Source organism: Thermobia domestica, chromosome 15 (genome assembly GCF_964235325.1).
Source record: "Thermobia domestica chromosome 15, izTheDome1.hap1.1, whole genome shotgun sequence".
Lineage (NCBI taxonomy): Eukaryota > Metazoa > Arthropoda > Insecta > Zygentoma > Lepismatidae > Thermobia > Thermobia domestica.
The window spans coordinates 68,768,410-68,785,002 of NC_137468.1; the positions used below are offsets into that span (position 1 = coordinate 68,768,410).

Consider the following 16,593-nt stretch of genomic DNA (forward strand, 5'->3'; position numbering starts at 1 on the left):
ATATATATATATATATATATATATATATATATATATATATATATATATATATATATATATATGTGTGTGTGTGTGTGTGTGTGTGTGTGTACTTTCAATGTAACTTGATCTAGTATCACTCAGTTTTAAAAACTATACATCAGTCTAGTAGTTTATCTAATATGCATATTTTGAAATTCAACAAGCCTATTCCACGATAACTTTCATTAAATAAATGTGAATTTTGACGAAGATTTATTCTGTTTCATTTGAAGCTTACTAACCAAGCCTATTGGTTGAGATTAAAATCAGTCAAGCATAAAGAAGTAAAAGGAAACAATTACTTATAGAAAGTAAGAAATAAATAATATATATATATATATGAATTCTTAGTTATTCTTATGTGTAGACAATGTCATTTCAACTTCGATATTTTGAATGCTTTACACGAGTATCCATTGTCAGAATCAAACACCATATTAAATCATATTGTGCAATAAGTTCTTTACAAGCTTAATTCCAACAATGCAGAGAAAATAATTGAAATTAAATAACAAATTTTATCAATACGACGTAATATTCACAGATCCTCGGTTAACTTAGAGGCACCACCCTTTTCATTCAAACATCCAAGAATTTTAAATCTATGTACAAACATTTAGTGCTACTAATACATACCCTGTTTAGTTTCCTTGTATCACAGGTATTACAAACACTAACTTCTTCCTACGAGTATACTTCTAACGAGTTCTACATCATTACCCAAAATCAAAGTATGTTCAGTCAAAGTATGTATGGTAGCCGAACGAAATTGTTATATATGTTGCTTTATTTAGTGATTTTTCTGTATATATAAACATTCCTTAGGCCAAATGAAAAATGTAATAAATTCTTTATGTGCTTGCAATTTTATTTATTTATTTATTTATTTATTATGAAATTAGTAATGAAATTATCCTATTGTCAGTATAAATTACCACTCCCAGTATTGAGTTTTAGATTTCTTGTTCTAATATAACATGTCTTAAAAAACTATTTCAATTAAAGGGGATGCAGGGTGCAAGATAGTGATATATTATGCTGTATGTTCGGTTAATTGAAGGTATGCAGATAATGCAGAAATAACTTCTTTCACCTTCTCTGAGTTTCTTTAAGCACTCTTTCAATCTAGTACCAATATTCATTTTCATCATTCCTATATATATATATCTTTGCACGAGCAAGATATTTCATAAACTCAACTTAAAAGAATACATAAAGACTGAAAAAGTGGATGACTGGACTAGAATTCGAATCCGGGATCTTAGCGTACTGTGCCGATATATTAACCTCTATGCCACCCAGTCTGCTTCCCAGAAAGTTATGAAGTCGGTGCTCTTTACTTAAACCATATGGGTTGCACCTACAACCTAGCTATTGTGTTTGGACAATCTCGTGTCAATATTCAGAATACCTCTGACAGTTGTATTATTACTATTATTATTATTATTTGTTAATGAAAGGAGGGAACAACCAGATTCTTAACGCACCAAGTCCTCTGTATGTGAGAATTCAATGATATACAAAGAGTAAAAAAGTGGATAACTGTACCGGAACTCGAACCCGCGATCCCCGGTACCTTGCTGATGCGTTAACCACTACACCACTCATACTGCTTCCTAGAACACTCATACACTCACTCACTCTTGAAGACTTAGGTGCTCTTTACGTAGACCACATGACTTGTGTCACAACCTAACTATTGTGTTTGAACAATTCAGTATCTGTATTCAGAATATCTTTCTTCCACGAAATAAATCTTGTATCGACTTAAGAATCTTTCCAAATTTATAGGAAGTATAAGGCTACCTTTTAGGTTCTGTTTTCTATTTATGAAGTCTAAGCGATATACATGGAAATAATGAGATGTGTTTAGCTCTAATCCTATTAATTTAGCTATTGCTTGCTCCCGAATTTCGCTTAGGAAAATAAATTTAAGGATCTTGAAATAAATGAACTAACGAAAATCCTTCAAGTATAGTTGCAAAATAATTATTTCGAATTCGAGAATAGTTCCTATTAGCAAATGGATGATTTTTAGCAATGGGGAGTTCTTTATAACCCCAATATTGTCTACTGTAGTGGTTAATTATTATGGAACCTGTATTTTGGAGAATCCTCTAAATTAAAATATATTAAATAATTCTGCAATGCAGATAATTGTTGAAAGTTTATAACAGTGATTACCAAACACGGTTTCTTCTAAACCAGTTCGACTGAATGATTCAAAAATTAAATTTACGTATGAATTAGCAAATAATAACTCTATTAACTTGTTGGATCTTACTTTCAACAAACACTTAAATAAGTTTCAAGGTTATGTGAAATCCACTGTTAATAATGAGTTTATTCATAAAAAAAAAAGTTAACATCAGGGGCGGATCCAGGGGGGAGGCGATTGGGGCGATCACCCCTCTCCCCCCAGAAGAGGCAACTTTCTTAGTTTGTATATAAGTAAAGCCCATCCCAGAGTATGAAGCTCTGAAAAGTAGCTCTGAGTAGCAGTATTACAAGCCACCGCCCCCTCAGAAGTCCGTCCTGGATCCGCCCCTGGTAACATCCACGGCAGTATAAAGTGACGATATGGATCAGCTGTTCATTAAAATTTATAGATTAGTAACTTTGTCAGTAGGCCTAAACGAAGAACCCCAAACGCATCACTGATAGTGATCTCGCTAACGGTTACAGTTGGAAGGTAGAAAAAAGCCTGCTTTAACAATTTCAAAAGTTCGAATAACGAGAAAACCGGACATTCAAAATGACAAAGTATCCCACTGAGTCTCCTTGCCGTAGAATTTGTCAAATACCTTTCTCGTGCAAAGACAAGTGTATAGGAATGACCAAAAGGAATATTGGCATTAGATTGAGAGAGTACTTAAAGGACTCCTTGAGGAGATAAAGAAGTCATTTCTGGATTATGTAATCACCTTCAATAAAACAAACATGCAGCACAGGATATCCTATTTTGTACCGTGAATTCTTTAATTGAAGGAAATGCTTTTCAAGCGTATTATATTAGAACAGATTATTGAACTCAACACTGAAAATACAGTAATAATAAAGATAGAGAATAGGACAACATCATTACTAATTTCAACAACAAAAGTAAAAACCATTTATAAGTGATGGTGAATGATGATATGATAAGTGATGGATAAGAAGAAAACATTGTATTATTTCATTTGTCTTAAATAATTTTTGTATTTGCAGAATAATCACTAAAATGAACCAAAATGGATAACAATTTTGCTTCGCTCACTGAACTTATATTAATTTAAAATATATTTTGTGGGTAGTGATATGAACTAGATATAAGTACACTCATAGACAAAGCCAATTGTTCGAAATTCTTGTAATACAAGGAAAATAAACAGGGTATTTGTTAGTAGTTTTGTACGCTAAACTTTTGTACATAGATTTATAATTCTTGTAAATTTGAATAAAAAGCTTGATGCCTCTAAGTAACTAGGGTCTGCAAATATTACGTCGTATTGATACCATTTGTTATATAATATTAATTATTTTCACTGCGTTGTTAGATCTAAGCATACGAAGAACTTATTGCAGAATATGATTTAAGCCGGTGTTTGGTCTGATGATGATTACTCGAGTAAGGCGTCCGAAATATTGATGTTAAAGTGGCATTGTCTACACACCAATACTAAGGTTTGTAATTTATATATAAAGGAGAATAGCCCAATTTGGAAAGTTGAGCATATGTACGATATATTAATATTTTCCACGATAACTTTCATAAGATTGTCCGATTTCTGACAGAATCATGGCGTGTGTATTTCTTTGAGGCTTATAACCAAACCCTACCATTTGAATTGATCAAGAATAAGGAAACAAATGGCCTCATGTTTCCGTAGCTATTAAAATACCTTTCCTAGAAGACCATCTCCTCGTGGCATTCCAGCTGCGACATCAGATCGGTCTTCCCCACCTCTGAAGTTGCCTACAGTAACTGAATAACCTAGATAGCTGTCGTCATCATACTTTGGTCCTTCAAGAGTGTTGAGTGCATCTGCTCTATTCAGAAGAGATTGCGAGTAGACTTGACCTGGGAAATATCAAACGAATTAGAATTCTTCATAGAAGATGATTTGCATATTCTTCCCCTTATGTACGTTAATGTTAAAAAAAATATTTTATTCTCGCATTAATCGTACTATATAAACATATTAACTAATACCAAACAATAAAGGATACGACTATAATTTATCAATTTCATTGTATGGGAATCTTGTTTACACACTTTTGCAAACAAATATTGTATCACATAGCGGCGCTCAAACAGAAATTAACATACGAATAGAAAGATTATATACATACCATAATACACGTAAAAATGTTACATTCAGCTTTCTAGCCGACACGGTTATCAGAGTGAAGAAAAAAGTTTACAAAATCAGAAGTGATACACTAGAAAGTGAGATCGCTAAAAATGGTCAAACTGTGTAAAGTTTTTTTTTTTTTTTTTTTTTTTTTTAATTCTCAGATAATTTGATAACGATTTCGCACGAAAACTACTGTGATATTCCAGTTTTAAATTTTTAAATATTTTCTCTGAAACTTTTGAAATCTTATTATGTCAATAGTTTTCCAGTTTCTTCGTTAAAGTTAAACAAAAAAATAATCAATTATGTATAAGTGTCGCGTAGTTAGAAGTGTTCTGTTGTTCGATGGATTAATCTAGAAATAATTCTTTAGTTTTGAGACTTCCTTTGTGTTGTACAAATTAAGATAGATTGCTCTATAAAATATATTATTATCTAACATGTAGAAACAATTTTTGCAAGATATTTTTCTACAAACATAAATTTTGTTCCTAGAAAGATGAAGGAAGACAGCAAAATATACTGTATATATTATTGAATAAAAGAATAATGGAAGTTGTTAGACAGGAATAATATTTAATATCTAAAGATGTCATCATATATGAATATGAAAGGTTTAAATTTGATTATTAATAACTTTAATATTGCCAATGATGGTCAATCAACATCGTAGAACGTTTGTTCAATCGTAAAAATTACCAAGATTTTGACAATTTTTGAGATATGTAACAGGACGCATTTTTTGGATTAATTATTGTTCTAACATATTTACAGTTATACTTCAATACTGGGGTCATATCTGCATGTCTTTTAAAAAATCATAGTATTTTTCATTATTCTCACAGATATGAAAATCACATAGTTTTGAAAAAACATTATATGCGTGTACTGAATTATTATATACTCAGTAATCGCTTTCAGGTCTCAAATCTCTCTTGACAAAATTAACAAAGTAACATTCTCTTTTAGAAATGGAAGAAAAAGTCATGATATAGTATTTAAAAAAAATAAATAAATAATCATAATGAATAAATTTGTTTTCGAAATTAATGGGAATTCTATCCCCTGGTTGAGTGTTGTTACTTCTCTTTCGTTCTAATGTGATTCAATATCAAATAGAAGACAAAGAGATGCAATGGATCAATTAATCTTTGCCTTCTAAAGATTACATTATACATAGGTAACAGAGTTCCAACACACGAAACATTTCCAGGAACTACTGTTAGTATTACAAACGAAAAAAACATTCCCGAGCAAAAGAAAAAAATAAGTTCTTTTTAAAGCGAAACATATTTCAAGTGTTAACAAGCAGAAATAATATTAAGAAATAACTAATTTAACTTGCAATGCAAGAAAATATTTCATGATGCGTTTTTTTTAATTAATCAAAAAGAGAAGAAACTTCAAATTCTTTCATTACTTCTCACGAAAAAAAGGAAATCATGTATTTGTTTTCTAAATCACTCCATGTGCGAAAAAAAAATGTAACTACTCATTTATTGTTCATGAAGCGTATGACGTGCAGTCAGTGCAGTAGCTTACATGCTTTCTATTTTGGTTCATTCATCCATGCTTTATTTTTTTCTTAGTTCATTCACTCAAAACGAAATTTTTGATTGGTCATCATTGTGCTACTTATCTAAGTGACTGAAATGTACGTAATTGCACTATTGGACAGTTTTATATCTCAATATGTACATCTTATAAGATAATTTTACATTATTAAATTTATGTATTTACATTTTTCCTTTTTGGGTTGTAATGAAATGCACTAAAGTTAACATTATATGTATCGTGTATAAATCGATTTATATATTATGATAGTTATTTCTAGTTTTTTATATGAATGGTAATCAGTCAATTTACACCATCATTTTATTAAAAGCGTATTGGACTAAGCTATGAACTACATTTAAAAAACTAATAATGATGTTCGAGAAGACAAATTGTAATATTGTTCTAGGTGGATTTTGTACCACTTTTCCAACGTAAGAAACATTTAAACATGTACCAGAAATACATGTTTCCTTTATAAAGTATTGTGTATATATCATAATTCCCATTCACATGCGAATAAAGTTAACGCACATATAAATTTAGAAGCAACATTGAGGAACATTTGTATTCTCTAAGGAATGAAATTATTTTTGATCATGTACTCTTCTTTATGTACATTTACGATCTATGTATATTAGAATGATGTATACTTATTTGGTAAACTGGAAGGTACTATAAATAAATAAATAAATATAATTTGTATTCTTGCTCATATTGTTAAACAAAATTACAAAATGCAGAAAATCAAAATATATCTGACATAAGAATTTAAAATATAAAATAAATTAATGTATACTCAAGAAAGTTGCAGTAACATGAAATTTTTAGTAATTGACAACAGTGATTTCTGATAATTTTATACCCAATAAGGGAATAAAATTAATGTCCGATCATGTACTACGTTTTATATATATTTATAATATTGAAAATCATCCATGTATAACAGACAATAATAATAATCAAATTAGTTTCAAAATATCAGTAAATTTTGAAATGTAAATAGTGTGATTTGAAACTTTTTTTTTTTTTTTTTTTTTTTTTTTTTTTGAATACTGGACATATCTTTCAACATGGAGAAAAAATTTCGCATCAAACTGATAATATCAAAACAATGCACAAAAAACTGCATATAACTTTTCTATTTTGATTAAGAAAATTTAACTGCGAGATATTCCTATCTAAATAATCTAAACTAAATGTTTTAAATTAAAATATTGTTTGTTCCTTAATAAATCATATTTATCTAAATAATAATAGTACTTAACTTTTTCTATCTTTCCTTATAAATAATTAATAAAATAATAACTAACCATGTAACTGAGATAAAATAATAGTGAGTATTAAATATATTCATGCTACACTGTATATTAATGTTATTCTTTGATGTACTATAGATTTACTATGAGTTTTCTCCTTTATTCGCTTCAGAGTTCACAAACATTCTTGGGTTTAACTGCATAATATTTCGTTTTCATATCAATCTACAAATCTTAACAATTCACTGCAATTTAAACTAAGATCATCCAATGATGTACCTAAAAAACTTGCGAAAGTGCACTATGGAACTCTCATTTTCTATTGGCCATTTTCTATTAGCCATTTTGTATTCTGCCTTCATATTTTATTTTAGGATTACAGTTTATTTCGTACAAACTTAGTCAATTAATAATTTTTGTTCGTTCTACAAGATGACATTGAAACTTTATACGGAAACATTGTATTTCTGGCAATTAATTTGAGTTTAAAGTAAGAAACTTAGTTTCAAATATTAACACAGAATAGAATGATATTTCATTCGTACTTTGCTTACATGTTAGTGTTAGTGTTTTTTTTTATATATATATTTACACACTTTTTATAAATGTATACTAATAGTGCATTACCAATGTTTTTATTCTTTACCATTTACCAGAGTTAGATATTAAAACTAAATTAATGTTGTTAAGTAGATATTAACAACAATATGTGCGAACATAAAATGAATAATGAAATAATAAAACTTAATGCTTTCAGATGTTATTCTAGATTTGCCTACATTCTTGTTCATCCAGTTAATTTGTTGGATGTTAATCTTCTACTTTATATACAGTTATATTACTACGTGGAATTAATAAATAAACATATTCATCTCTAAATATAAATCATTCCATTTGTTACGCTGCAACTACAACTAACTACGTACAAAATAAAATGAAATTTATTAGATGTACATGCAGAAAAGCCAATTTATTTTACTAACAATTATTATTTTTAGCAATATTTTATAATGTAGGATGCTTGATATCTCATACATAATAACTTATAACCTTTTTCCTAACGAAAGCTACTTTCAAGTTTTGAACAAAGTTTCTCACTGAGAAAGGTAATATTATGCGTTATAGTTTCTATACGCTACAGTTTCGTTTACCCGAATCTCGGCTAACCGAATTTCCGCGTTAATCGGATCATTAAAAAAAATAATAAAATCCTTTACTACAAAGCCAAAAAATTGACTTTTTCGATAGCAAGTATTAAAATTCATGACTTTAGTCGTACAGCTTTAGGTTAGTAATGTTCACTTCTAAAATTCAATTTTGAAGGCATCACATTTTGCCAATGACATCCTTTCACGCTGCAAATATATCAAAATATATAAAAATAGGCAGTATTCTATATCGAAAAAAAATTATTCCGGTTCAACTAATTTTCGTTCAACTTGAAGGTCCCATCAAATTCGGTTAAAAGGGACTTTAGTGTACTTAAGTTCTATACTCTAAATCAATACTTATAATTTCTTGATAATTTTCCTGTTCGTAAGATATAACCAATAAATACGTTATTAAACGTCATGAGTTGTAAATTAAATACCGGTAATACATATACTGAAATATTGTGGAAATAGGGTGTGAACATACGAAAAGAAAATTATAAATTGATATCACGTAAATTAAATGTTTTATCAAGTTAATAATGACGAGACAAATCAAGTTAATGTTGTGTTTACTCTTCAATTAAATAATTTATGTTCTACATCTGCTTAAATCAAACTCCGAGAGACCCAACAATATTTTTAGAAACTTAGTTTATTTGAGCCTTGTTCGCACTAATAGTATTTCATTAGGAAGTGGTCTTTTAAGTTATCATGCATGAGTTAGTAAGCATATATCCTTCGTCCTTTGTAAACAAATAATTTACAGATTCAGTTATAGATATTTATTGTATGTGTAGTTGAGTATGTGTATGTCTGTGTGTATGTAAAGAAAGAAAAAATAAACATTGCTCATAGTTTTAAATTAGATATTAACCTTCACCGTTTTAATTATTTGTTCTTTTAATATTTAATTACCGACGCCAAATATTACTTAACAGAACAAAAGCATGTGGGGAAAAATTACATCCATACCTGGAATAGGATATTATTATTATTATTACTATTTTTATTATTATTATTTGTGGTTTCACGATTTCCTGTAGCTATAATGATATTTTGTTTTTAATTTTGTGCTATTGGTTAGAATGCGTTCCATGTAGTTGATAAGTGACGGAAACATGGAAACTGAGTCAAACTTTTTCTTTTCATCTGTTTTTATGTAGTATTTTTTCTTAGTTTACACTGCTAACCTTAGTTTGCCAAACTAACCTGCGGTAATTAGCATTGATATATTCTTTATCATAAATCTTAGTAATAGCAACATATCTTAAACTTTAGATGAGATTAAAGTACAGACAGTATTACAGTGGTATTCAAAATACTAATAAAGCTAAGATATTCCGTTCTCCCTCAGATATTTATTAATTTAACTGTATTAGAGTAGGGCAATTTTTCTCGATCACTTCAGATATTCAAAAGTGTAAGAACAGCTATAAAATGACTCCATTTCTTAATTAATTGAAGAACACTATAGAATGGAAACCTCTCAGATTTACTTATTCTTTGATCGAAGTTCATCATTTTTAAAATTTAACGGTAAAATTTGTCACATTTACAGTATAGATTTGTGAGTTTTTCCATCAAATCTATATGTTATATGACCTTCTTTGCATTCAGAAAAAATAATAAGCAATATTCAAGTTGGAGTCTGTAAGACTATATATATACATACACCTGATTAGGTAGAGTCCTCAATTTAACCACCCATTGGAATGAATTTTACGCGAATCCAGCCACATGTATTTTATAAAAATTACGCCTTCTGATTTAAGTACTATTGTGCCCGTTTTTCAAGCAGGATAAGCTTATTCTTATGCTTAAAAAGATAAGAACATCATTGAAAAATGATAATTTCGTTTTTGATATATTCTATGATATCTGTCGAGAACAAATTTACGGAGATTAAACTTAAAAATAGTCATCTTTAAGAAAATAATGCGATCATAACGAGTATGAATTTCACTTTGATCACTGTGCTGCACCCTAACATTAACTTTAACCTACGTAAGCAGAGATCAGGAGGAGACCCATATTTTATTTTAGTTTTTCTTTTTACCTGATCTTAAATGTGAAGGCTGTGAGGGTAGATACTCTAACCATGCAGTGGAATTGATTGAATAGATTTGACCTGGAAATAGCAAACAAAGACGACATATGGAAAGATGATTTTTTTTTAAAAGAACTAATTTTGCGCCCACTCTCTCAGTTGTTTTAAAATAGTTTTCGAATTATTTTGTATTCTACATATCTATATCCATAAAGATTTTTTTTTTTTTTTTTTTTCATTTGACTCAATTTCCTTTACAGGTTACATTAGGTGCTCTTCACAAGACTACACACAAATGTGCTCTGCTGATACGATGTGCTGTTGGTAAGTAAGTAACACTGTGCTCAGTTGCCTTCCCTGAAAAAGACCGATCATGATTAGTTGGTTAGTTCTTTCTCAGCCCCATGTGCAGGTCCTTCATTAATAAAGAAAATTTGACGTGGACTCCTCCTAACCTACGTAAGCAGAGATCAGGAGGAGATGCATATTTTGTTTTTCTTTTTACCTGATCTTAAACGTGAAGGCTGTGGGGGCAGATACCGTAACCTTGCAGTGGAATTGATTGAATAGATTTGACCTGGAAATAGCAAACAAAGACGACATATGGAAAGGTGATAAAAATAAAAAAAAAGTAAAAGACAAACAATCAGAAAATACTGCTACTTCCGTATTGGAGTTCATTGATTTTTTTCTAAATATTTAATTTTGAAATTAATAGATTGTTGTTGGTTCTCAATACCATTCACCTTTTTAAAAATAGAGATATGATTTTTAAAACAGAGAACGCTTTTCTTTAGAGAATAAGTTTTATTAAACAATATTTCTTAGAATTTAAGTATTGTTTTGTAATAAATTGTACCTTGACATTCACGAGCATTGGATTAAGTTCAGTTTGGTACGGTATTCGTCTGTTTAATTTGATATTTTTCACTCAAAAGCATTGGTCTGAATCATAAGTGGATGATGGACATGGCCCGGATCTTGTTGACAAGTCAACTTTTTTCTGTTACGCATAGGACAAGGCAAGTTCAACTAAAAACGTTATCCATCAACTCTAGGTTCTAAAAATATAGTTTTTTAGGGTCAACTTTTGGTCAGTTTTTGCCGTTTTAAAATTTCAGGTAATTTTTTATATTTTAAGGTAACTTTTAGGTCACTTATGGTCTTTTTATTCTTTTTCTTCTACATAAGGAAATCTTTAAATGAACACGGTTTACGAATGTGGAAAAGACGAAGTTGAATAATCTCTTTCTTCTTCCTGACTGTTGGGGTGGAAAAACTGCATTCTTAACAAGCTAATGAAAACTAAGCTGTAGCTGGTTAACGAAAGGTGGGGGTTAGTAGGTGGCCAAACAGATAGTTTTGGGTTGTTGACCACAAAGGATGTGATCACGTGAATAACTAAAAATGGATTAGAAGGCGTACAAGGATTTTAAACAGGTTTCTATATATTATTTTCATGTGAGTATATATTATTTTCATCTACACTTGCGAACTTTTTATTGTTTAAGAGTGCTTCCTAGTTTCAACTCGGGAGTGAATTGACATTTTCAGTACCTACAATGCCGTACAATGGACTGATCAATAGAAATAAATGATCAATGGAGTGCAACTAACTGAAACCAGATTTCTTGAATATGAATGAGAAATGTTAATCAAAAATCCAATGGATATTAAAAAAATGTCAATGTTTAACGAAATAAACGTTTAAGAAAACGTAAGTTTTAAGGTCTATTTTTGTGATTTTTAGGGTCATTTTACAAGAATTTTAGTGTCATTTTATAGGTCACTTTTTAAAAATTTTTAGGTCAACAACATCCGGGCCCTGATGATGGATTTTAAAACACAGCCCCACATTAGTGTATAACTATATGAGCGCGGATTCTTCAGAGGCCCCATTATCGTGAAATTAAAATACCGCTAATTTTACAATAATTATGTGATATCTTCAAATAGATAGAAGATGATCGAAAAGTGGAACAAGAGCTCCCTAGACAATATCATTTTACATGGGATACCGTTATCACGACTTACTTATCTGCTTTCCATTTCCAGCCATTTAGAAAAATCAGCATTTATTTTCGCGTTTCTAAATGGCTGTAAACGGAGGGCTACTAGGTGACTCGTGATAACGGTACTTCACACAAAATAATATTATCTAAGGCGCTCTTGTTCCACATTTCGATTATCTTTTATCTATTTGAAGATATCACATAATTACTGTAAAATCAGCAGTATTTTAATTTCGCAGTGATTAAGCCTATTCAGAGAAGCCATATCGGTAAAAGTTTTTTACTTATCACTACAAGATAAGAGAAGAAAGGTTGATACAGCTTCAGAAATCTGTATAGAAGAGTTAGTATACGAGATAAACTTTTGTTCCCTTAGCTTGTAGCAATAAAGTATAGTTTTTTAATGATACGACTTCCTTCAAGAGCCGCCACTGTGTTTACAGCCATTCTGATTTTAATATGCGAAATGCCTGTCTTTCATCTCTCCTCAATCACATACAGTACTTGTGGTTTCACGATAACAAAATATTACAAACATCAGCTTACTATTTCTCTTTATTGTATTAAAGTCAATCTAACTTCTATTCTGAACTCCAACAAGGAATTTGCACTCAGAAAATTTTTAAAAGAAAAATCAAAGAAAGTTGAAGAAAGAGCTTCTCTTTTTTTTTAAAAAAAAAATAGATAATATGGAGTGAAATAAAGATAAAAAGAAATGAAAATACAGAAGAAGAAGTTCTTAAATTCTTTTATATTTTTAAACACAAAACTGAAAAAGTAAAAATTTTCTCTTGTTAACAACAGCTGAAATAAAAAGAATCATTAATTTTTTTAACACATATATCACATTTATTAACATTAATACCAATATATAAGATGGAAATTAATAAATAATGATAAACTGTACATTAATCTACGCTTAAGTTTCACATACTTTGGTAAAATTGTGTATCTAACGCATGTTCAAATCGACGATTAAAACTTTAGAATACAGATTCCTCTAACTTTCCAAATTATTCATCGTCAGGGATGAATTCAGGGGGTAGCCCGGGGGAATTTCCCCCCGAAGGAAATTCATTCCCCCCAGGAGAAACTCAAAATATCAATCACAAATTGTAGAAATTACTTCACCCAAACTCCTCTCCCCCCGAGAGGTTCATATTCTCCCCCCGGGGGTGAAAATGTCTGAATTCAATACTGTTCATTGTAGTTACCGGAAAAACAAAAGACAAAGAAGTTGGTTAAATAGGGATCAAGGTCAATCAATTCAATTACTATGTCAGTGTTTTCTTTTCTCTTGAAGTATGGTGCCTCACTTTAAAAAAAAAAATTTTTTTTTTCTAGAACGAATATTTCACTCTGGACATCAGTGAGGCACCCATTTTAAAATATAAAGGTAATACAACACAATTAACACTAAGAAAGATTAATCAACTTAATCTTGCACCTCCTAATCTTGTACCTGTTTAAGAAGAGATACATTATAGAACTAATAAAAAATCGAACAATATTTCTAGTTCATAACTTATTATGACTTGTACGAGTAGAACTAAATTTCCCCATAGCGGAAAAAAAAAACCATCGTTCACTGATTTTTTAAAACAATTTTTATTTATAAATACACGCTGCACTTAGTTTTCATAACAGGTTTGTTAAGTCGAAGCCTGAAATTTAGTGCCCAATGACTCGAACACGAATGGTTTCCAATTGAACAAATTTGAAATGTTGGTAGACCTTAACAGGTTTAATATGTGTGTAAAATATCATGGTGGCAGGTACTTGGTTCTTGAGCTATTGGCTATCAATTTTATCCCACATTCGATGTCAAAGAACTCGAGGACCTAAAATATGCACAATATAATGTTTCATATGCGTAGTAAAACTTATAAAGGTCTATCACCATACCAAATTTGATCAAGATCGGATAAGTTCCATCAATATCTTTTAATGAAATTTCTTGTTTTCACTGAGTTCAAACCTACTTTTGATATGGCTAATCACTTGGGAACTTAAGATCTGTACACCATCGTGTTGCATACTATGTCTAAACGTGTACAAAAGCTCGTCAATGTCTACTGGCAATCCCAATTTGGTCAAGATCGGATACGTTTTATTGGTTGCAATTTCGTGAAATTTCTAAGATCAGACCTAAATTTGACACTAAATGACTCGAGAACCAATGAGCTGCATATCACAATATTACACGCTACGATCATGCCAAATTTGGTCTATTATTATGCGAAATTTGGTCAATGTCGGATTAGTATCGTTGACCACCATAAATAATGTCATTTCATTAAGTCCGATCCCAAATTTGATGCCCAGTAGCTCAGGAACCAAAGGCCTGCATATCATATATTTTATACGTGTACTAAGCTCGTGAAGTTCTATCATGGAAAATATGATTTTTTTAAAATGATTTTTTTAAATATTTTTTTAATGGATTCTCGACGAAAGAACGAATTTGATTATTTTATTTATTGGTAATATAGCTACAGGATATGAAATCAGTAAAAAGAAAATAGGATATATATATATATATAAGAAAACAATAGCACTGTAGTTCTTGAAATTTAGATAAATTCAAACAAATTGTAAATAATTGTCAATTGAACTCTGTTGCTTGTGATCTCGTATTAGATGGTTCTGATTCCGTAGTAGCTATTTCTCAGTTCGCTTTCTCCACAAAGGATCAAGCATTGTGTTAAAGAAAATAAGGTCAGAGCAGTAAGAAAGAGTTCACTAATCGAAGGGGAGAGAGCCTGGAGTTCTGCGGTGGTGCCCAAAATAGGTCATACTGTACACAACGCAAGCAGATGTTTACGATTGCATTGCAAGTAGTAGCAGCAGCAGCTTTCCAGCCAACATTTAAAAAGTGTGATCTTAAGGTTAACGATCTAGTTCATACCAGCTGCAAAGTTTTTCCTTCAGCATACACATAACTTTAGTCTGTGTTATATCTACAATAAATCTTTCAGGAAATAAGCAGAATTTAACAGAAGTGGATGTGACGGTTTACAAATAACTATGGTTACGATATATTTCACTATTAATCACGTGCACTACGATGCACTAACCTCTTGCAGCAATTGCTTTCCGTTTGGGTTAATTATGTTTGTTGCTGGTGTGATATTCAGTCGGGGAAACAGAAATCTACATTTTGAAGTAATGATGACAATAAATTTATTATTATTATTATTATTATTATTATTATTATTATTATTATTATTATTATTATTATTATTATTATTATTATTATTATTATTATTATTATTATTATTTCCACCAATAGACACACTAAATCGTAGTTTAAGAAAATAAAAAAATGACATTTTAACATGCTTGGACAAACGTTTACTGAGGATTTTGACTAATGAATTATGAGAACGCATTTTTTTTTCAATCTCTCTCACGGTTTTAGGACTCTCAAACTACAGTATACTATGTATTAAAAAAATATGTCGTATAGAACAACTAAGTCAGTCTGTCTATCTCTCGACAGGCATTAGAGCAAAAACCGTAACAGCGCAGCAAGATTTTTTTTAACTGATTCAGTATCTCCCAAAAATAGGTTCCATTCCATCCTTTAGCCTTCTACTCAAATCGGAAGTGGTAGAAATCAAAAATTTCCGGTTTCAATATTTAGGGCCTATCACGAGAGAGCAAAAAGAGCAATTAGACAGACAGAAGTTGTTTCTCTCTCTTTTTTAAAATGGATTCCGAGTCCTAAAGCCCACTCTCCGACAAAATACACAACCATTTTCGGTTTCAATTCTGACTTTCATAAAGAAAAAAACTGTAAGAGATAGCAATTTTTTTGCTTTTATGAATTCAGTGTCTCAAGAATGAATTTCAACTTTACCTCTATCCCTTTATTTACACGGGAACTGGTGAAAAACTGAGATTTCTGGTTTGAACACTAGTCTCCATAATGGAAAAAAATACCGAGATGAGGTTTATTGGAATGTATTCAAGTACCGCAACAATAGAGTTCCATCCCCGACTTTGTGCCTCTATTACAAGCGGAAGTGATATAAATCTACTACTATGCCTACTTCCGGTTCCAATACTGATTTCTATAGACCGAAAACAATTAATAGAAGACGATAAACTTTTTTCTTTGGGGTGGGGGGATATGGATTAATGTTCCCAAGAATAGATTTTATCCTAGCTCTTATTATTTTACTGAAACCGGAAATAGTAAGAACC

At 30.5% G+C, this 16,593-nt stretch overlaps 1 protein-coding gene across 4 annotated transcripts in view; it reads right to left on the reverse strand.

The window, feature by feature from the left end:
• if (integrin subunit alpha inflated) overlaps nucleotides 1-16,593 on the reverse strand; it is a 284,835-nt gene that overhangs the window by 57,302 nt on the left and 210,940 nt on the right. For 2 of the 4 annotated variants that reach the window (XM_081739749.1, XM_081739746.1), the window contains exons 7-8: nucleotides 10,878-10,949; nucleotides 3,903-4,081 (exon numbers count right to left, since the gene is read on the reverse strand). In XM_081739749.1, the coding sequence (XP_081595875.1) occupies nucleotides 3,903-4,081; nucleotides 10,878-10,949 (251 nt within the window). Of the gene's footprint in view, nucleotides 1-3,902; nucleotides 4,082-10,381; nucleotides 10,454-10,877; nucleotides 10,950-16,593 lie in introns of all 4 variants that reach the window. The other 2 variants (XM_081739747.1, XM_081739750.1) reach the window with 2 other exon arrangements.